This window comes from Phodopus roborovskii, unplaced genomic scaffold (genome assembly GCF_943737965.1).
Source record: "Phodopus roborovskii unplaced genomic scaffold, PHOROB, whole genome shotgun sequence".
NCBI classification, from domain to species: Eukaryota; Metazoa; Chordata; class Mammalia; order Rodentia; family Cricetidae; genus Phodopus; species Phodopus roborovskii.
This window is the reverse complement of record NW_026126567.1, coordinates 18,848,043-18,867,801: the sequence shown is the minus strand read 5'-3', so window position 1 is coordinate 18,867,801 and position 19,759 is coordinate 18,848,043. Positions and strand designations below refer to the sequence as shown.

The window sequence follows — 19,759 nt, the reverse complement described above, 5'->3', positions numbered from 1 at the left end:
TGAGTTAATAGCCGTGCAAGAGCCACTGCTAGGCTGGTCAGCACTCAGACACACACAGGCTAGTCAGGAGAGAGATATTGGTGTTAACTTAGTCTTCGTGCACACACATGCACACACAAGCACTCAGTTAGTAGTAGCTATGCCCATTCTGCTCCATGACTTTCATGATAAAAAGAAGGAAATGTTTGGGGACAAGGATAAGGGGAGCTCTGGGCACTGAAGTGTTGAAACCGCACAGTATCCCTGCTGGAGAGCGACTCAGGATGTTGATGAGGGGGAGGCGGTAAGTGGCCAAGCAGGATGGGGTCTTCAAATGGCTTTGCTTAAGGAAGTGAACCCGGATGTCTATTTTCTCTCCTGAACCCATGTACGTTACAGTCTATGTGTCTTGGGGAAGGGAAATGATTGCATTTATCTTGTTTTAATGTCTGATTTCTTGGGTGAGGATGGGTAAGAGAGGAGCCTGGGGGTGGTACCCACCCTTCCTCTCACCTAATCTTGCAGCGCTGGGCTGCAAATAAGACTCCAAGATGCAAAGAATCTACATGATATACCTTAGCCCTGCACCTCCAGCCTCGCCCTAAATGCTTGTTAACACAGAGGCTTGTGTCCCCAGGCCTCTCTAAAATGACTTCCGGGGGTGGGGGGGTGTCTTTCTCAGTCCTAGCAATCTGGAAGAAGGTCCACTGGTGATCTGATGACAAAGGAATGGGGGGGGGCACTCCAAGTCCTCTACTGCAGCCACCGAGCAGTGCCTGGACACGCAGGACAGACACTGTGAAAAGAGGTCTTATTCTACCCTGGTAAGCAGGGATGCTGGGCTCAAAAGCAACAAAGAAAACTCTACCATGCCAGCTCCATATTACTGGGTAAAGCAACGCCACAGCAGCTTGACCGTCTGAGACCCATCCCCAGAATCTACCTAAGAAGTTTGGTGTGCTGGTGCCTCTGCAATCCCAGCATGCCTCTGGGAGACAGGAGGCAGGGACAGGAGAATCACCCAGAAGCTCATGTCCTGGCCTAGAACATGAAGTAAGGCAGGGAGAGAGATAAGAGGGCCTGGCTCAAAGCAAGGCTCAAAGAAAGAACCAACTCCTGAAAACTGGCCTTTGCCCTGGCTCCTGCACAGCCCCACTCAACACACACACACACACACACACACACACACACACACACACACACACACACACACACACAGACTCAATAATAATAACTTAGAAATTTATAAAGATGAGAGTACGACTCATCTATTTGATGGTAGTGAGGGGGGAGGGGTAGTTTTACTGAATCAAGATGCTTCCAGAAAACCGACTTAACAGAATTTTGTTAAAAGACTCAAAAGGGGAACCTCCTTCGTCCTAGCATTTGAGAGAGTGTAGGAAGGGGCAAACTTGGAGATGGGGGTGTGGAGGGGGGGGGTCTCCTGGTATGGTAAAAAGACCCAAAGAGGACAGTGTGATCCTTAAACACCAGCCCTAGGCATGATGCAACACCCTAACACCCGTGTTCTCTGTGGTCACCATGAGACTACTGTAGCGGGTTAACCTTGAACTCACTGTGAACAGAGAGCAACGCTGAATAAAAAGGGGCGGGGGCAGGAGAGACTTCAAGGCCTGGGAAAGGACTGCAGTTAGGGCTGCACAGTGTGGGTGATGTCAGCGCTCTGAGCTCATGGCTCTTCACCACTCAATAGTCTTGTGTGGGAAGTCAGCCTCTTGGAGGTTCGCGCTTGACAAACCTGCTTTTTAAGTACCAGCATTTGGTGACAAACCAAAACGTAAAATGATAATGTTCCTGAGAGTCAGAGTCACGTGAGAGTGTGGCAGAACTCCCCCACCATAATCCTCTGGGTGGGACCTCAGACATCTGGGCTTGCTCACCCTCCACCCCCACCCCTACCCCCCACCCCCCGCCATTTCACAGCTGGCCAAACTAAAGCTGAGGAAGCGGAGTCAGGCACTGGAAGCTGGGCTTGTGACAATGCCTCGAATACCAACATTTGGAAGGCTGAGGCAGGAGGATTACTGTGAGTTCACAGCCAGCCTGGGCTACACAGAGAGAAGACAGATGCTGGCTCCTCAGGTAGTAAGGACTAGACCCAGAGCCTGCACCTCACCACAGGCCTTCTGCTGCACGGACCAGGAACTCCCCCCCCCCCCCCCCCCCGGCCAATTTCCATGCTGACAGTAGCAACACTCAGAGCCTCACCATCTAGACACCAAGAACTGGAGACAACACACAGCATGTGGTCCTCCAGACTGCAGACACTGGGGAGAAAACAGGTCCAGTCCAAGACTGCTTGGTCTGCTGGGTCACCTAGCACCACCGGGAAAACTGGAAAAACCAGCTCTGGGCGGTGGGCCCTCACAGGTTCTGCCTGAACCAAGTTGCCAGGCTGGCCTGGGGTCTGGGAACCACCTGGATGAGAACCTGGGTGCCTTCCTGGCTACCATATGCACAGGAAGCTGAATGATTCCGTGTTGCTATCCCCTCCTTTCTGCCCAAGGCAGCCACGGAAGCAGCCAGCAGGGCCAAGGCCAGGGGCTGGGTAAGGCACCCAGATGCAGAGCACATGCCTTGCACATGGGAGGCCCTGGGTCAATCCCCACTGTCACACAGGCGCACACACACATACACACACTAAAAACATACATAAAACTCTAGGAGAGGAGCTAAGGGGAAGGTCTAGTGGGTATCGTCCGTGATGCACAACCGTGAGAACCATTTTGAATTTCATTGTGCTGCTGCCTCCCTGACACTGGAAATCAGGAAGACCTGAACCCAGGGTTGATGCCCCTGTGCATAAAAATTCTAATGACTACCGCGCCTGCACAGAGAAAGTGCTCAGGGAAAAAACATGAGTGGCCACTCATAATGAGAAGCCAGTCACAACCATGCAAACACTTAGGCCGGAGTCTAGAAGTCTTAATTGTCCAAAATAATCCATAGACAGACTTACAACAACAAAATGGTCTTCTAAATCTGGTATCACAGTGTGTGCCTATAATCCCAAACCCTCTCAGAAAAATGATACCAAACAAATAAAACTCTATTTTAAACATGGGTAAAAAAACGTAAAAATTTCCAATGGTTCATAAGCATGTAATATTCCCATGTGTATCTGTTGTTCTATGGACCACAAGTCTGTGTTCTCTGGTCACTTTAAAAAAAAAAAAAAAAAAAAAAAAAAAAAAAAGACCAAAAACAAAACCCGTCCTCTGCTATAGCTGTTACTGACGTCACCCGCCAGGCCTAAAGAGATGTGGTGGGTGTAAATGCAAGCTTCATGAGACCAATGTTCCTTTGTGCTTTGCCGAAGATTGATGGGACAGAAGAGGCATGATATATTGCCCAAAAGCAATTGTATATTGCCAATGTGTATAAGAAAATCAGTGTGTCTGCCTGGAAGTACACCTGTGCGCATATGTGCACACTCACACACACACAAATACTCATGCACACATGTGTACACCCAGACACACATGTACACACCCATCACACATGTGCTCACACGTTTTGACAAGGAAGGGAGCACTTGTAGATGGCAAGCAAGTGGTAGGGAATGAACTGGCTGGAAGATCAGCTTAACCCCAAATCAACTACCTCGGCGGTTTCCACAGAGCGCGTCACCTCTAACATCCAACACCACAGACCTTGACACTGAAAATGTGGATTCACAGCTAGCTTTAACACTACTGTCAGATGCCAGTGGTCGAATCCCTGTTTTCTTCCCAGTAAGTTTTGTTAGTGGTTCCCCATTGGATGGCTGGCCGGATGGCAAGCACCCATATCCCAGCAGGATGCTAGGTGCAGTAGAGACTTTTGGAAGTGCTGATTCGAACACATCCCAGTACTCCACGGGCTGCCCCTTGTGTAGTAGTCTAGCATAAAGACAAGGGGCCAGCACTGGCTGAGCTGAGGAGGGGAAGAGGTGGCCAAGAGCCTGGGGTGAGCACACACAAACCTCTGCAAGCTGTGACAATCTGGGGAGTAGAGAGAGAACTGAATGAGGCACAGGCGGCCAAGAGCATGGTGAGTGCAGGCATGCAGAGACACACTTTGCCTGGAGTTCTGTGTGAAGCAAGGTCTGCTCCTCCAGGCCACACTGCTAATCTGTCCTTGTGCCCACTTGGGTCACCTTTCTCGGCCTAATGCCAGTTTCAGCAGCATTGTTTTATACATGAGTGGAAAGGGACACTAAGCAATTCACGTTCTCCTGGGAAACCTGCCGGCAAACTGGGCAGCCAGTTTCCTCTCTCACCCAGTGGCCAGGACAATGAGCCATTGACAGCCTTGTTTACATTGACCTCCTCCTGAGACTGAAGACAAGGTCTTCTGGTACACAACTGAAGCAGAAAACAAGCTTAGTTTTATCTGAAACATTCCTTTAAGTGCAAAATAAGGCTGAGGAACCAGAAGAAGCGGAGACTCAGAATGGGTCTTGGGGCCTTCAAAACACAGATGTGTGGCTGAGAGCAAACAAGACTATCTGTGCAAACACGTTCTTATCCAATCCATGCAGTGCCGACATCCGTCCTTGACACCTGTTTGTCAGGGCTGTTGTTCACCTCTGCAGTGTTAACCACGCTTACACCCAGAGGAATACAAAAGGGTCAAGTCCCCAGGCTCACCATGAAGACTGCCTGATGGTGGCACAGAGAAGCCTAGGGGCCTTAGGAGACTCAGACTCTGAGTGACAGATACAAGTTCTAAAATGGAGCACATGGCCTGAAAGGCTGGGGTGGGATGTGGTGATTTATCATATTTCAGAGCAGAAGCCCACCCACCCCAAGTCCCAACAAAAGGGCAAAGGTGTGAGGCTTCTAAAAGACGGAATACGTTCATAAGTTCAAGCTTCTAGGGAACCACTATACAAGGTTTTGGTTAAGTCTTCAGTAAGAGCCCCATAGGTTTCACTAACCTTAGCCTCCTCGTTCACATCCCAGGTGAAGGAAACAGCATTGTACGCAATCTCTTCGATGTTCCCGATGGTGTTGAAGCTCTCCTTGTAGTCAGCTATGACATTGAAAGAGAAAAAGGCTCAGCAGAGCAACCAGGTGGAGAGGTGTGTGCCCATAGTTCCTGCCTGAACTTGGAAGGCTCAGGCTTATCCTTGTGACAAGTTTAATGCATGAGACACCAGCTCAGCACACACGCAGCACACTACACACACACCACACACGCACACACACACAAACATGCGCGCACACACATACACTTACCCACATGAACATGAAGGAGGATTTATTATTTGTCAATAGGCAAATGCCTATTTTTCTGGCTACCGCTGTGTCAAATTTTTTTGCTGATAGTTTTCTGCTGATGAAAAACTTTGCACACATCCTTCTATTAAAGGAGTAAGTCTATATACAACATGTCTTTTTCTGATTTGGTTAGTTTGCTTTTCTTTCTCTGCTCATCTTCCCACTTGCTTTCTTGACTGGTCTTCCACAGATTTTTTTTTTTTGGGGGGGGGAGCAAAATATTCTACCAATCAGGTGGTGTGAGTACGACTTTAGTAAAGAAACTACAGAGAGTGAAGGTTTCCCATGTGCAGTGACAGTGGTTCAAACACAGGGCCTCACACATGCTGATCCATGGAACTGCACCCCCGTGTCAAAGAAAGGCATTTATAAAGCTAAGTTTTAACTCCAGAAAGTTGAGTGAATCACACTTGGTTGACTATCATCACCTGCCCACTCTAGGCTCTAATCTATCTTCAGTCTATTCCCTTCTAACCCATATAGTAATGTATGCATCTATCCCCTTCCATCCCGTTAATATGTATCTATTCCCTTCTACCCCATGTAATATATATCTACTCCCTTCCATCCTGTTAGTATGGGGAAGGGAATAGATACATATTATTTCATCCCATATAATATGTATCTATTCCCTTCCCATTAGACACCCATAAGAGTAGACTCTTATGTGCTATGTGTTGCTATGGGCATGGTGGCCTGACATCTCTGTGTGCAAAAACTGTGTTGTTGATGAAATACATATTTAAGGTGTACTTATACTACAAAGGCTATTTTTCAGAGCTCAGATTTAACTGGAAGTCCTATATTTTATCCAGCAGCCCTCACCATGGATCCCTTACATTACAACCAGTAGTCATAATTTGCTATTTCCTCTTCTGGATGATGAAATGCCTGGTACCTCAGACAGCACTACTTTCGTTATTGCTGGGAGATGAATGGCTGCAGGAAAACTGTGCTTTCCAGAGTAGCTCTCCAGGCTCCCTTAGGATAGGCTGCCTGTCTAGCCTCAGGCTCAATTCTATTTCCCCTCTATCTCAGATCTCTTCTACTTTCTACCCACACTGAAGGGTTCAAAGTGGCATCATTGGATGCAGTCTCTACCATTATATGCAAGCTTCTCCTCCCTTGCACCTAGCCAGCCGGGGTTCTTCTATGGAGAGTGCTCACTCGTTTCCTTTGTATGTTCCTGTATTCTTTCTTAAAGAAACCTCATTGCAAGATAACACCTTTATTGGTTTTTTTGTTTGAGTTTGTGTGTGTTTTTCTGTAATCCAAATTGGCCTTAAACTCAAAATGCTTTCTCCCCTGGGTATTGACTAAGCTTACAGGTATGAGCCCAATTCCAGATCCTTATATTTTAAACAAAGCACATTAACTTTGAACATACAAGTATGTATATTCAACATAAGGAAGTCAGATAAGAAATAAGAAAATAGGAAATGACTTAAAAGCAACCACAGTCTATGGACTCACAATTACTACCTTTAAACACTATCTATGTGTTTGTTCTGCTCTCTCATCTAGTGCCCTTTCTCCAAAACATGTAAATATTTTTACACAGAATGTAATAAATAGCTTTTCATTGATATATTGTTTTGCTTAGCCCATCTCTAACATCTGCTCATATCTAAAAATATTTATTGGGGACCAAATACCATCATATCCAATCTTGTGGCATGACTTTATTCTTGTTTTGGTTTTTGGTTATAGGGTTTTGGGGGTGTTTTGGTTTGGTTTTCTTTGTGGGGAGTGGAGGTTGAGACAGGGTTTCTCTGTGCAGTCTTGGCTGTCCTAGAACATTCTGTGTAGTCCAGGCTATCCTCGAACTCAGAGATCCACTTGCCTCTGCCTCCTAAGTGTTGGGATTAAAGGCGTGTGCCGCCACCACCTGGTTATGGCTTTATTCAGTCACAGTTAAGTTTGCTACACCAGTGTTTTATTTATTTACAGCTAAATTTTATGTAAATTTAATTATATTTCATTAAAGTAAATTCTCAGGGGCAGAAGGTGTAGCCTGCTGCTAGGGCAAGGGCTGGGGGAAGGAGAAGTTGGGTCCAACACCCAGCACCAAAACAAAAGCTAAAAGCATATTCTCAGAAATACAGTTTTTGTTTTGTTGAGACAAGCTCTCACTGGTCCCTGGCCAGCCTGGAACTCAGAGACCTGCCTGCTTCTGCCTCCCAAGTGCTGAGGTTAAGGATGCCAGCCCCGCCTATCCTTGCTCCTGCCTTGCTATTGGCTGTTCAGCTCTTCATTAAACCATCAGGTGTTTTAGACAGGCAAAGAGTCACAGCTCCAGAGTTAAACAAGCGAAGCAAAAACAAATACAAGATAGTATCCTACCACACCTGGCATCCAAAGGTTCTTGGGGTGATACCTATGCTGTTATGGAGACCAGACATGCTCATGCCAGGGCTTGTGCCAACCTTTTACCTCCTCCACTCCTTACTCCTTAGGTAACAGCATGTTTGCTCCTACAGAGAAATCACAAAGCTGCTAACCAGTCAGCTATGGTTTGAATTCAGGTCTATCTGGTACCAATAGTCACAGTAATAGTCACAGTTTTAACTGCAATTTCAACCATAAATCATCAGTAGATACTGACAGCATGGGCCATACATCAGTGACAACTACTTTATGAGGTGCTAAGGGATTGTATGGTGAGAGCAACGGAACTGGGCATTGGGGACCATGGAAGTTACTTAAATGGGGGCAGGGATAGGGCACTTCTTTTAAAGATTTATTATGTATACAATGTTCTGCCTGCATGTATGGCTGCAGGCCAGAAGAGGGCACTAGACCTCATTACAGATGGTTTTGAGCCACCATGTGGTTGCTGGGAATTGAACTCAGGACCTCTGGAAGAGCAGCCAGTTGCTCTTAACCACTGAGCCATCGCCTCTTCAGCCCCAAGGAACAGGAAACTGCTACGGGGAGGGAACAAACTAATTCAAGCGCGCCTGGCTATGAAAACCAAAGGCACTGGTGCTGTGGGAAATGATGCTCACATTCACCATGTCTGTCAGAAGGCACTGAGTACACCTGTGTGCACACTTCCCAGATGCATTTATTCCTGGCAAGTGGTGTTTTGCTTAGAAATTATGGGATGCCACTGTGTCTAATTTCTCAGGAGGTAGACAGTGAGTGAACCCCTCTGTTACCTTTTATCTTTTAGACATAATCAGTGGTCTGTTAATTGGTTGTTTTCTTTTCATTCAGGCTGAGGCTTCCTCAGACTGATGGTAAAGGAACCGCGGTGTTGGATGGCAGTCAAAGGAAAAGCTAGCTCCTCTCCTTAATTAAGCTTCGAGCACTTGGAGAGCTATAACTACCCCCTTTAATTATTCTCTATATATTGTTGGAGATTAAACAGAGTGGTATAATTAATACAGAAGATGGCACTCTGCTGGAAGGCGTGGATTCTGTCTGGACTGGTGAAATAATGAAGTGAAATAATGAAGGTGGGTTGCTGAAGACGAGGCTGGGAGCCAGGCCAGGCCAGCGCACAGCCACATCAGACTCATCAAACACTTTTCTCCTTAGGTTGAGAATGTGGCATGCTGGATATGCTTGGGGCTACCATTCCAAAGGTCCATCTGGAGGGTGAGTCGGGATACAGCAAGCAAGCACATGAGCACATGAAGCCTGGGCATATGCACTCTTCTCCCTGACTCTCAGTGAGTTACCTTTGCAGAACAGAAACTCTATCTAAAGAACACTGTTTCAATATGGCGGACAATGGTTATCCATGACCCCAGAAATCTGTGTCCCCCATCTGCAATACTGAGTAGAGGAACCACGGATGAAAGCAGGTCATGTGAGGAACACTCAACTCTGAATTGAAAAAGGTGGAAGAACCTTGTCTAAGCGGGGTCTCCCTGAGTGGAAACACATTAAGTGTTGGGCCATGTTGTCTCACACCTTTAATCCCAGCACTGGGGAGGCAGAGGCAGGAGGATCTTTGAGAGTTAGAAGCCAGCCTGGTCTACAGAGTAAGTTCCAGGACAGCCAAGGCTAAACAGAGAAACCCTGTCACAAAAAAAGAATAACAAAAAAAAGAGAGAGAAAGAGAAAGAGGGAGGGAGGGAGAGGGAGAAAAGGAGGGAGGGAGGAAGAAAAAAGAAAGGAGAGGAGAGAAAGACATAAGAAAGGTAATTGTCTCTCCAACGCTGCCATTATTTGTCTTGTCTTAGTCTGTTTTCTGTAACTACAACTGAATACCACAGACTTTAGTAAACTGCTTTAAAAAGAAAATACCCTGGACCTTCCCAGGCTGTGCAGCCCAAAAGATCGGTCTGTGGAGAGAGCTTTCATGCTTCATCATGACGGGGTGGGGATCACAGGGTGACACAGAGGGAGCATGCCAACTCCGGAGCTCCACCTCTTCTCTCCGAGTCACCAGTACATCTTGCTCACGTAACCTCACCTAATTATTCCCACCTCAAACACAGTAGCACAAAAATTGGAGAGTGGGTTTCGAACACATGATCTCTGGGGGGGTCACACTTACTACCACCACACTGGTTGATTAAGGGCCAAGCTAGGACCAGCAACTACAAAGCTCTGTCTACACACAAAACCAAACCCTTTTGGCTACTGCGACATAAAATCTTTAAGTGTATACATCTTTTAGAGACATAATCCAGAATGTATATGGGGGAGATTATTAATATAAAATGTGACACTCAATGACTCTTCCGTGTTCTTAAACCATAGTAGTCAGCATATCATTGCTATCTACTCTCCATGGCTTATTATAATACCATCCCTAGTACGATTTAAAATGACATCCTTCTTAGGAGTAAACCTATTATTTTTTTGTGTGTGTGTCTTTGGTTTCTAGGGCATGTATTGTATTCCCAGGACAGGAATTATAGAGGACAATGTTACAGATTTCTAACTAACAATATAAACAAGATTAAGAAAAGCATTACATTATAGACTAGTATTATGTTCCATGTGTGCTGTTATTTTTTTATACAATTTGACTTCATTTTTTAAGAAGGTTGGTCCTGGGGCTAGGGAGATGGGTCAGCGGGTAGAGCGGTTACTGTGCAAAGCATGGAGACTGAGTTTGAACTAAACACACACATACATACACACACAGAGAGATGCACAGACATACATACACACACACAGAAATGCACAAACATGCATACTCACACATACATACACACACAGAGATATGCACATACAAGTGTGTCTTAACCTGCAAATGACTTGGAAACAATAGTAGTGAAATAACATCAATGATAACTCATATCTTGTATGTAAATAGAGAACTATACATTCACATGGAGCCTATATATACACCATGGCTTACAACTACACGCCTAACCAACTTGGCTAGACATAAACTTTTATAATTGGTCTACGTGACTCAGATCTTTCGCTTTAACTGTTTCATTGCTGGCCCACACCATTAATGTGTGAACCACACAAAAGCCTGGCACTTTCTGAGAGTTTTCTGAATGTATAAAAATATAAGTTGTGCTTTGGTGATAATTTACATTTCTGTATGATGTGAACGGTTTAATACATGTTCCGGTTTTCCAGTCTCTGTCTCATCACTCGATGCGCTCGGGCTTTGTGAGGGCAGAAATGGGGACGCAGAGACATTCTCAGACACAGAACCAGAAACCACTGCCTCAAACGGTAAATGAGCTGTGGATATGCTAGACCAGCCACTATGCCCCCTCCAGCCCCAACTCTAACCTCTTTCCACCCCACATCAAACAGCTCCAGAAATAGTGGCCTGGGGTAAAACCAAAACAGAACTGATTTTCCCAAAGCATAGTACTTTATATCATTGCTAAGAATCTCAAGAATTAAGGCCCCATGAAACATTCCAGTGTCATTCTCAAAAACCCAAAAGCCCATCACTGTGGCTAGCAGCGCTCGGCACAAGAAATAACTTTAAAAGGCTTGTAGCTGAAGTTCAGAGCTGTAAAGTGAGTAGTTCCACACAGAGAAATGACCTTCTGGTCACCACACAGTCTTCACATGGATAACCACCAAATTGTCACTAAACCAAAGGAGCCCAATTCCTTCAAGGATTAAAGACCCCAGGTTCCCCATGCTGCTGGTCACATGTACCAGACTAGCTAGCAGATGTGGGAAGCTGGGTCTGTGGGAAGCTGGGTCCGTTCCATGAGGAGAGGAAGAGGTATGGTTAGTGTGTCTGACCACATGGATGTTTTCGCTTGCTTTTACTTATTTTCTAGCATTATTACAGGATCTTGGCATCATTTCAAGGTTGAAATTCTATTCTTTTCAAATGTACTTTTGGTGAAGGTAGGTTTGTCCTCCAAAGGGGGAAAAGAGTTGCTACAGTACTGATTTTCCTTAGCAATGGTGACCCCAGTACCTAGGCACCTGGATGCCATGACCTTGGAAAGTTAGACGACTTGTAGAAGCTGGTCCCCCATTTATATGGAGATGACTATGATCAATCATGACAAAGGCTTATTCTGGAGAATTACTAATGTAGAAATAGTACTACTGTGGAAAAGATGCCATCGGGCCAAACAACTCAGTGCCCAGAACACCAGGAGCAAGAGGGGGAAGGAAAGGGAGGGAATGCAGCATTTCATAGCCCTAAACATGGTGTGTGTCTTTCTATGTGTATGCATGTGTGTGTGTGTGTGTGTGTGTGTGTGTGTGTGTGTGTGTGTGTGTGTGTGTCATTATCATCTGGCAGAGCCTTTGTTTATGGAGCAGCTCCACCCACTCATTAAAATGGGGGGATGGGAGGGGGCGTGTCTTCTGGAATCTACTACACTCAATCCTCCCTGGAACATTCCTTCTAATTAGCCACTCTGATTTGAATATTCTGGAGAAAAGAAAAGCTGTTTATCAGAAAAGGCTGATTAAACAATAATGTTCTGGACCTGGAAAGACAAACTTCCTAAGAGCAGAAAGGAAAAATGGCTACAAAAGTACAATTTTGAATTTCCAAATCTAGCCTCTTTGTTTTTGATTGCTTTTAAACAATTTCCCATTTGTTTGAGCCAGTAAAATTACTATTTTCTAGCGAGGTTTAAAAAGAGAATCTCCCCTGGTTTATTAGTGTACATTGTTTCCACAGTAAGAAATTGAAATTTGGTTACCAAGGTTTTATCAAAACAAACAAACAAACAAACAAAACCCAATGTGTAATAAAAGGGAGGTTAATACAAGCAATCTCACTCCTGGCTGGAGGACAGCTCTGTCATTCAAATGTTTGCCTTGGCAGCATGAGGGCAAAACTCAGTTCCCAAGAACCCAGGCAATCCTTTGTTAGGGAGACAGGGGCAGGAAGATCCCTGGAACTCCCCATTGAACCAGCCAAGTCTACTGGTTCCAGCTCCAGGCCAATGAGCAAGGCTGTTTCAAATGAAGATGGTCAATACCTGAGGACTGACAGCCAAGGTGGATCTGTGGCTTTCACATGTTCATTCTCTCCGTGTCTCTCTCCCTTTCAGTCTGTCTGTCCCCACCACCACCACCACCACCACCACCCCATCTGTCTCTCTCCACACACACAAAATGGACCAAAATGAGTTCACAAAGAGATGTATATGTGCATCCAACCACACTTCCTTGTTGACTGGACAAGAGCATCTGTGCTTACCAACCTGCCCTAGATACTCAAGAGCACCCAAAACTCCCGTTCAACTCAACACTGGCTCAACACCTACTATGTAGGTACAATAAATATTCTGTACTAGGGGCAGCGTATGTAAAGGTTCAAAAGAAAATTCTCTTCCTCAAATAATCTGGTCACAGGAAGGACAGAAGGAAACTGACAGCCACGTGACTACAGCAACATGCTAAACCCTGATCCAGGGAGGAACTGCTCCCTCCACAGACACTCGGGAACACCCATCCAAGCAGGGTTGGGGACGAGGTCTCAAGTGAGCCAGCCGTCTTGTGGTGGGGAAGGGAGGGTACGCTCCTGGGGGAAGAGTAAAGGGGGAAAGGCAGAAAGGGTGAAAATATCCCTACAGACATAACATTGAACAATTTTCAGAGAAGACATCAGGCTGGATCGAGACATGACATAAATAGATTAGGATCTGAGTAAAATGTAGGGAGAAGGGGGAGAGAGAGGGGTCAAGGGCTGGAGTTGGCCAATGAGCCCCAACCTGTGGGTGCTTTGTGTAGCTACTCCCCTTGGCCCCTTCACAGAGGGAATTGGGGAGGGAGAGCCTAGAGCCACTCACATCAGGGAGAAAATGAGTGTCCCTGGGGGGAGGGGAGGAGGCTGACCCAGACAGAGTTGCAGAAATTCAAATTGAGACATGCATGCAATAAAACAGACCCAAGTGGGTTCTCTGTTATTACCAAACTTATTTTCTGTCTGCACAAATACTAAGCTTTAAACAGCACTGGCACTTTATGATTTTTTAAATACCTAACGTTTCACACCTGATGGTGCTTTTATCACACATTTCCCAACCAAGACTGAAGATGAAAAGGAATTTGCCTGCAACCACAGTTTTAGTGCCGGCCCTCAGAAGCAGAGCCTGGCCTACCCCACATGTGATTGGAGCAAAAAAAAACCATGGGGATCTGGAAGGTTCCTGGCCTGCACCCCACACGCCCCCTCACACCTGGTTCTGGAGGAACACCTGGCTTGCCCTCTGGCTCAGCCTTCGAAGGCTGTTTTCAAAGCATGGGTGTGGGGGAATCAAGCTTTATTTTATTTCATAATCAAGTTTAATTTTAAAGTATGTTTCGAAGTATGGAAGCAACCTAAAAAATGTCCTAAGATGAACTTACTAGATTGGTTGCTAAGAAGAGCAGCCTATACTTTTCACATAGTGGAAGGGAGTCTTTTTTTTTTTTTTCCTTTAAACTAAAAACAATCTCATTTTACGTATCAAATCTAGTTCCCTCTCCCTCCCATTCCCCCTATCTCCCCAACCCACTTCTATCCACTCCTCGGAGAGGGAGAGGCATTGGGGTGGGGGTCATCGAAATCTGTCACATCAATTGGGACAGGACCTAGACCCTCTCCTGTGTATCCAGGCTGAGAGAGTATCTCTCAATAGAAAATGTGCTCACAACTGGCACCCATGTTCAGGGAGCCTGGTTTAGTCCTATGCTGGTTTCCCAGTTATCAGACTGGGGTCCATGAGCTCCCCCTTGTTCAGGTCAGCTGATTCTGTGGGTTTCTCCAGCCTGGTCTTGAGCCCTTTGCTCATCACTCCTCCCTCTCTGCAAGTGGATGTCAGTAGTTTGGCTCAGTGCTTAGCTGTGGGTGTCTGCTTCTGCTTCCATGAGCTACTAGGTGAAGGTTCTAGGATGGCATATAAGGTAGTCATCAGTCTCATTATAGGGGAAGGGCATTTAAGGTAGCCTCTCCACTATGGCTTAGATTCTTAGCTGAGGTCATCCTTGTGGAGTCCCAGGAATTTTCCTAGTGCCACATTTCTTGTTAAGCCCATAATGGCTTCCTCTATCAAGGTATGTCTTTCCTTGCTTTCCTCTGTTCTTCCCCCAACTTGACCTTCCCGATCCCTCATTTTCTTCTCCCCTTCTCCTACCTTCCTAACCTTTCCCCCCATGCTCCCAATTTACTCAGGAGATCTTGTCACTTTCCCCTTCTCAAGGGTCCATGCATGTCCCTCTTAGGGTCCTCCTTGTTTCCTAGCTTCTCTGCGGTTGTGGATTGTAGGATTGAGTGAGTACATACCATGTTTATCTTTATGGGTTACCTACTAGTCCCATTCCTGCCCAAAAGGCACTTAAGGAATTACTCAATACCCTTAGCCATCAGGGAAATGCAAATCAAAGCAACTCTGAGAGACCATCTTACTCCTGTCAGAATGGCTAAAATCAAAAAACTAAAGGCAGTTTATGCTGGAGAGGATGTGGAGAAAGGGATACACTCCTCCACTGCTGGTGGGAGTGCAAACTTGTACAGCTACTTTGGAAATTAGCATCATGGTTCCTCAGGAAAACGGGAATCAGTCTACCTCAAGATCCAGCAATTCCACTCTTAAGCATATACCCAAAGGATGCACACTCAAACAACAAGGACATCTGTTTATGTTCATAGCAGCATTGTTTGTAATAGCCAGAACCTGGAAGCAACACCCCACAACCTAGAATGGATGGAGAAAATGTGTTACATTTACACAATGGAGTACTACTACTGAGTGGTTAAAAAAAGAAAAAAAAAATGACATCTTGAAATTCCCAGGCAAATGGATGAAACTAGGAGGGAGCTAAGCTGAGGGGAGTGGCCAGTTGATGGATCTCATGCAGCTCATCTCCTCCTTGGGGCCACAAAATCCTCCTTTGCTGACCAGCTGGACACCGGATTGCCTTTCTTTTCTACCTCTCTGAGTAGCCAGCCTGGGACTTCTATAAAACTGCAAGGAGGCACCAGGTGGTGATGGTACACACCTTTACTCCCAGCTCCTTGGGAGGCAGAGCAGGTGCATCTCTGGGAGTTCAAGGACAGCCCGGTCTACAAAGTTCCAGGAAAGGCCCCAAAGCTACAGAGAAACCTTTTCCCAAAAAAAAGCAAAAAAATTAATGAGTGAATAAATAAATATAAATAAAAACCAAAACCCTGCAAGTAGGCATATCAACACAGTATTGCAGTGCCAGACTCCTCCAGAAAAGCCCCTAGGAAAAGATTTAATTTGAATACAAATCTGATTTGCTTGAGTCTACCACAGAAGCCCCAACCTGAATGATTCCCAATAGACATCGGGACCCTGGCCTTGAGAACCTTCTGGAAGACTTCATTTGATCCTCAGACAGAATTACACTTTACTTAATGTTTTCACACCATTGCTGCTGAGTTTTCATGCAAGGGCTTCCTTCATGTGAAATTGTTATAATGGGACACAGTTTTCAAAAGGCTTTTAATCCATTTGTATTGGGACACACACACTCACACTCACAAATCCTATAATGGCATGCTAATCACCGAAAATCAAATGTATAATTATAGGATTACTACTAACTCTTCGCCTAGTGAACCCTGAGGCGGGAAATAATGACTGCAAACCAATGTTAAATTCAGAGATTGAATAAAAACATAAGTTAGCTGAACCACCCATAAGATGGTGTCTGTCCATTGACACTGCAAAGTACTGATGCTTCCCCACACTCAAAACCTACTTCCCCCACTGGGAACACACACACACAAAAAAAAACTATGATGTTCTATGGTAACTAAGGCTTGTACTAGGAGTTTTGCTATAGGATCCAGCTGCCACATACAAAGCACTTAATGCAAATTAGCACCCCCCCCCAAAAAAAAAGAAAAAACTTCGATGTGCATTATTTTGGACCACTAGAGCTACAATACAGTGAGAGAATCCGGAATTGTGTCCGGGAAAAATCCCGCGTGCATGTGCTACAGGCTGGCTGTGGGTCTGTTTTTATGGTGCTGAAAATGAGTTATGAACTCATTTACTTCCTCTGTTTGAAAGGTAACAGAAAAATAGCCATCAGAGCTGCAGGTATTCATGGATTGTCGTACCTAAGTCCACCTCACTTTTAGATTTAAAAGCCATTTCTAGGATTTGTCCATGGATCACATTTATAAAACTTGCATCTCTCTCGGGCAAATGAACCTGCCCATCTGCTCTGTATGTGGGCAGTTGCCCTAAGCTGCAAGCACCTGGCCTACCTCCACTCCCACGACCTGGCCACACTGATTCTCTTACCACCGCCGACCCTGGGAGTAGGGGGCAGTTGGCAAAGCTGTGTTGTCCTTTCGTGGTCTTCTTCTCCTTTATCCCCACATCTAATCCGTTATCGAGTGGATGGCCTTTTCCCCTTTTCCAAATTGCTGGTCCCTTCCCTACACGCTGGCCCAGAATCCACTCTCCCGTTACAATCCTGACAGACATCTGAAATGTTTATTCAAAGCCTCCAAAAAATCAAGTACAACTCACTACGGAGTGTCCCAAGAGTCTGTTTGCCCATTATTTCTTATTTCCATCAACTCTGTGTGCCTCACTAGGATGCATGAGAGAGCCTGAGTCTCTCCTGCCTGTGTAACTCTAGCTGGCCTGTGATCAGGCTGGCCTCAGCCTCACAGACCCTCCTGCCTCTGCCTCGCAAGTGCTGGAATGAAAGGCGTGTACCACCACCTCCTAGCTCTCTTATCTTTCTTAATGGAGCTATAAAACAGTTTTCCATTATCAATCAATGGGGTTTTTTTTGTGTTTATTTTGTTTTGACTCTTGGCCACCTAGGCAAATGCCATTTCCAGGTCTACAGCATCTTCCAATTCCTTTTTAATTCATACAGCCTTGACATCTCTTCAGAAATATCCACCCTGACTTTTTTGGTTGTTCATCTTCTTGCCTCTAAGTGCTGCAATGTGAAGGTGAGGCCCTTAACCACATTTTAATCACAGGGCTGAAAAAGGCCTAGCCTACAGAAGGTGTTCAATAAATACCAGCTGAATGAATGAAGGCATGCATTTCCTCTAGCAGGCGTGGAAAAATTATGGGTTCATCACTGACTCAATGAGTCAATGTCTGAACATAATGAGACCTTTAAACTCAAAGACAATCAAAGGACAAATACCATTTAAATAGTTTTTCCATGTGTGAGGCTTAATTGACACAGGCATGCTTCTTGAGTAGCAGAACATAAACTTACTTACAACCTGGAGTAATTGCCATTATCAAGGAGCTCGGCTCACAAGAAAGAGCTTGTGTGACCTGGAGAACTGTGTGTGTTTGTTTGACTTCTATGGGCTCGGAGCTCACGGCTAACCCTTTCCACCCCACCTCCAAACAGTTTATGAACCAATGCATAAGAACCATGCATGCGACCTGGCTTTCGGATATTCCAGACCCACACAACATTCCCAGTCACACAGCGGAATGTCCTCAGGGTTGCAAGGCAAGGACAGAAGCAGCAGGCCATCAGAATGACAGTAATGGTGTCTTCTGTTGCTCTGTGAAGTGTGTGGCCAGAACCAAATGCCAGCCGAGCCCTGAGATACAGCACAGGAATGGCGAGAGGGGAGCAGCCGCCCACTGGCGTTGGGTTTTACCCACCCATACTCACTAAGTGTGGGTTGAATGGAGTTCTTGCCCTGCCATCTGACATCTAGCTTTGAGAACACAAAATGATGGTTTGAGGATGAGTTTTTAGTTGTTTGTTTGTGTAACATCCAGACTGAATCCTCTCCTTCAAAGGATGAATTTTTTAAGTTAGTGGAGAGGGACAGAAAAAGCTTGGAGACTAGGAGGTGGTACCCAAGGAGGAGCTGTTACTAAGGCACACTTCATCGCTACACAGCGACCCTCTGCCAGTGTGAGAGTGCCATGCACACATGTCCCTGCTCATTCATTCATTCATTCAATGTTTATTGATGCTGACTTGTCTCTGCTCTCATGGAGTTTACCTTCTAGAAAGAGAGATGTCAAGTGTGATGATGTCAAATGAAGATAATAGACACAGAGGTTGATAAGACTACAGAGTGGCAGGGATCTTGTTGGCAAGACTTGAAAGAATTAGTGAACAAGTTGACGGAGTGTTCATGCAAAGAGCAGCCTGGGTGGAGGTGGGAGCCAATGAAGAGACGGCGTGGCTGAAAAATTGTAGACTCCGGGAACACAGGTCTAAACTAAGCGGGTAGCCTCCTTCCCTTTCCTGGCTTGGGTCCCTCTCTTTCTCATAAAAATCACAGATTGGACTCCTTGGGTTCCTCTGAGCATGTAACACCTTCCCCGCACAAAGGATGAGGCATGGGAGATAGAGGGTTAGGGATGAATGAATGAATGAATGAATGAATGAATGAATGAATGAGCTTGTATAAATAAGGAGAGGCAAAAATCCCCCCACTGTAACAATGCAAGAGCTGGTGAATATCTGTGAGAATGAGTGCAGGGGCATTCTGGGTAAATGAAAGGCTTGGGGTGGAGGGGGGTGGGAGGGAGAGAAGGTCTGTGGTGAGGGGGCTGTGGTGGGGAGGGGGCTGTGGGGAGGGGGCTGTGGGGAGGGGCTGTGGTGGGGGGGGGCTGTGGTGGGGGTGGGTGGGGAGGGGGCTGTGGGGAGGGGGCTGTGGGGAGGGGGCTGTGGGGAGGGGCTGTGGGGAGGGGTGGTGGTGGTGGAGAGGGGGCTGTGGGGGGGGGGGCTGTGGTGGGGAGGGGGCTGTGGTGGGGAGGGGGCTGTGGGGAGGGGGCTGTGGTGAGGGGCTGTGGGGAGGGGCGTGGGGGTGGGGAGGGGGCTGTGGGGAGGGGGCTGTGGTGGTGGAGAGGGGGCTGTGGGGAGGGGGCTGTGGGGAGGGGGCTGTGGGGAGGGGGCTGTGGGGAGGGGGCTGTGGGGAGGGGGCTGTGGTGGGGAGGGGGGTGGTGAGGGGGCTGTGGTGGGGGAGGGGGCTGTGGTGAGGGGGCTGTGGTGGGGAGGGGGCTGTGGTGAGGGGGCTGTGGTGGTGGAGAGGGGGCTGTGGGGAGGGGGCTGTGGGGAGGGGGCTGTGGGGAGGGGGCTGTGGGGAGGGGGCTGTGGGGAGGGGGCTGTGGTGGTGG

The 19,759-nt window shown here is 46.5% G+C and overlaps 1 protein-coding gene across 5 annotated transcripts in view; it reads right to left on the bottom strand.

Annotated features, from left to right (window-relative positions):
- Positions 1–19,759, bottom strand: part of Grhl2 (grainyhead like transcription factor 2) — a 115,356-nt gene that overhangs the window by 39,675 nt on the left and 55,922 nt on the right. For all 5 annotated transcript variants that reach the window (XM_051202743.1, XM_051202744.1, XM_051202745.1 and 2 more), the window contains exon 8: positions 4,922–5,016. In XM_051202743.1, coding sequence (XP_051058700.1) covers positions 4,922–5,016 — 95 coding nt within the window. The remainder of the gene's footprint in view (positions 1–4,921; positions 5,017–19,759) is intronic.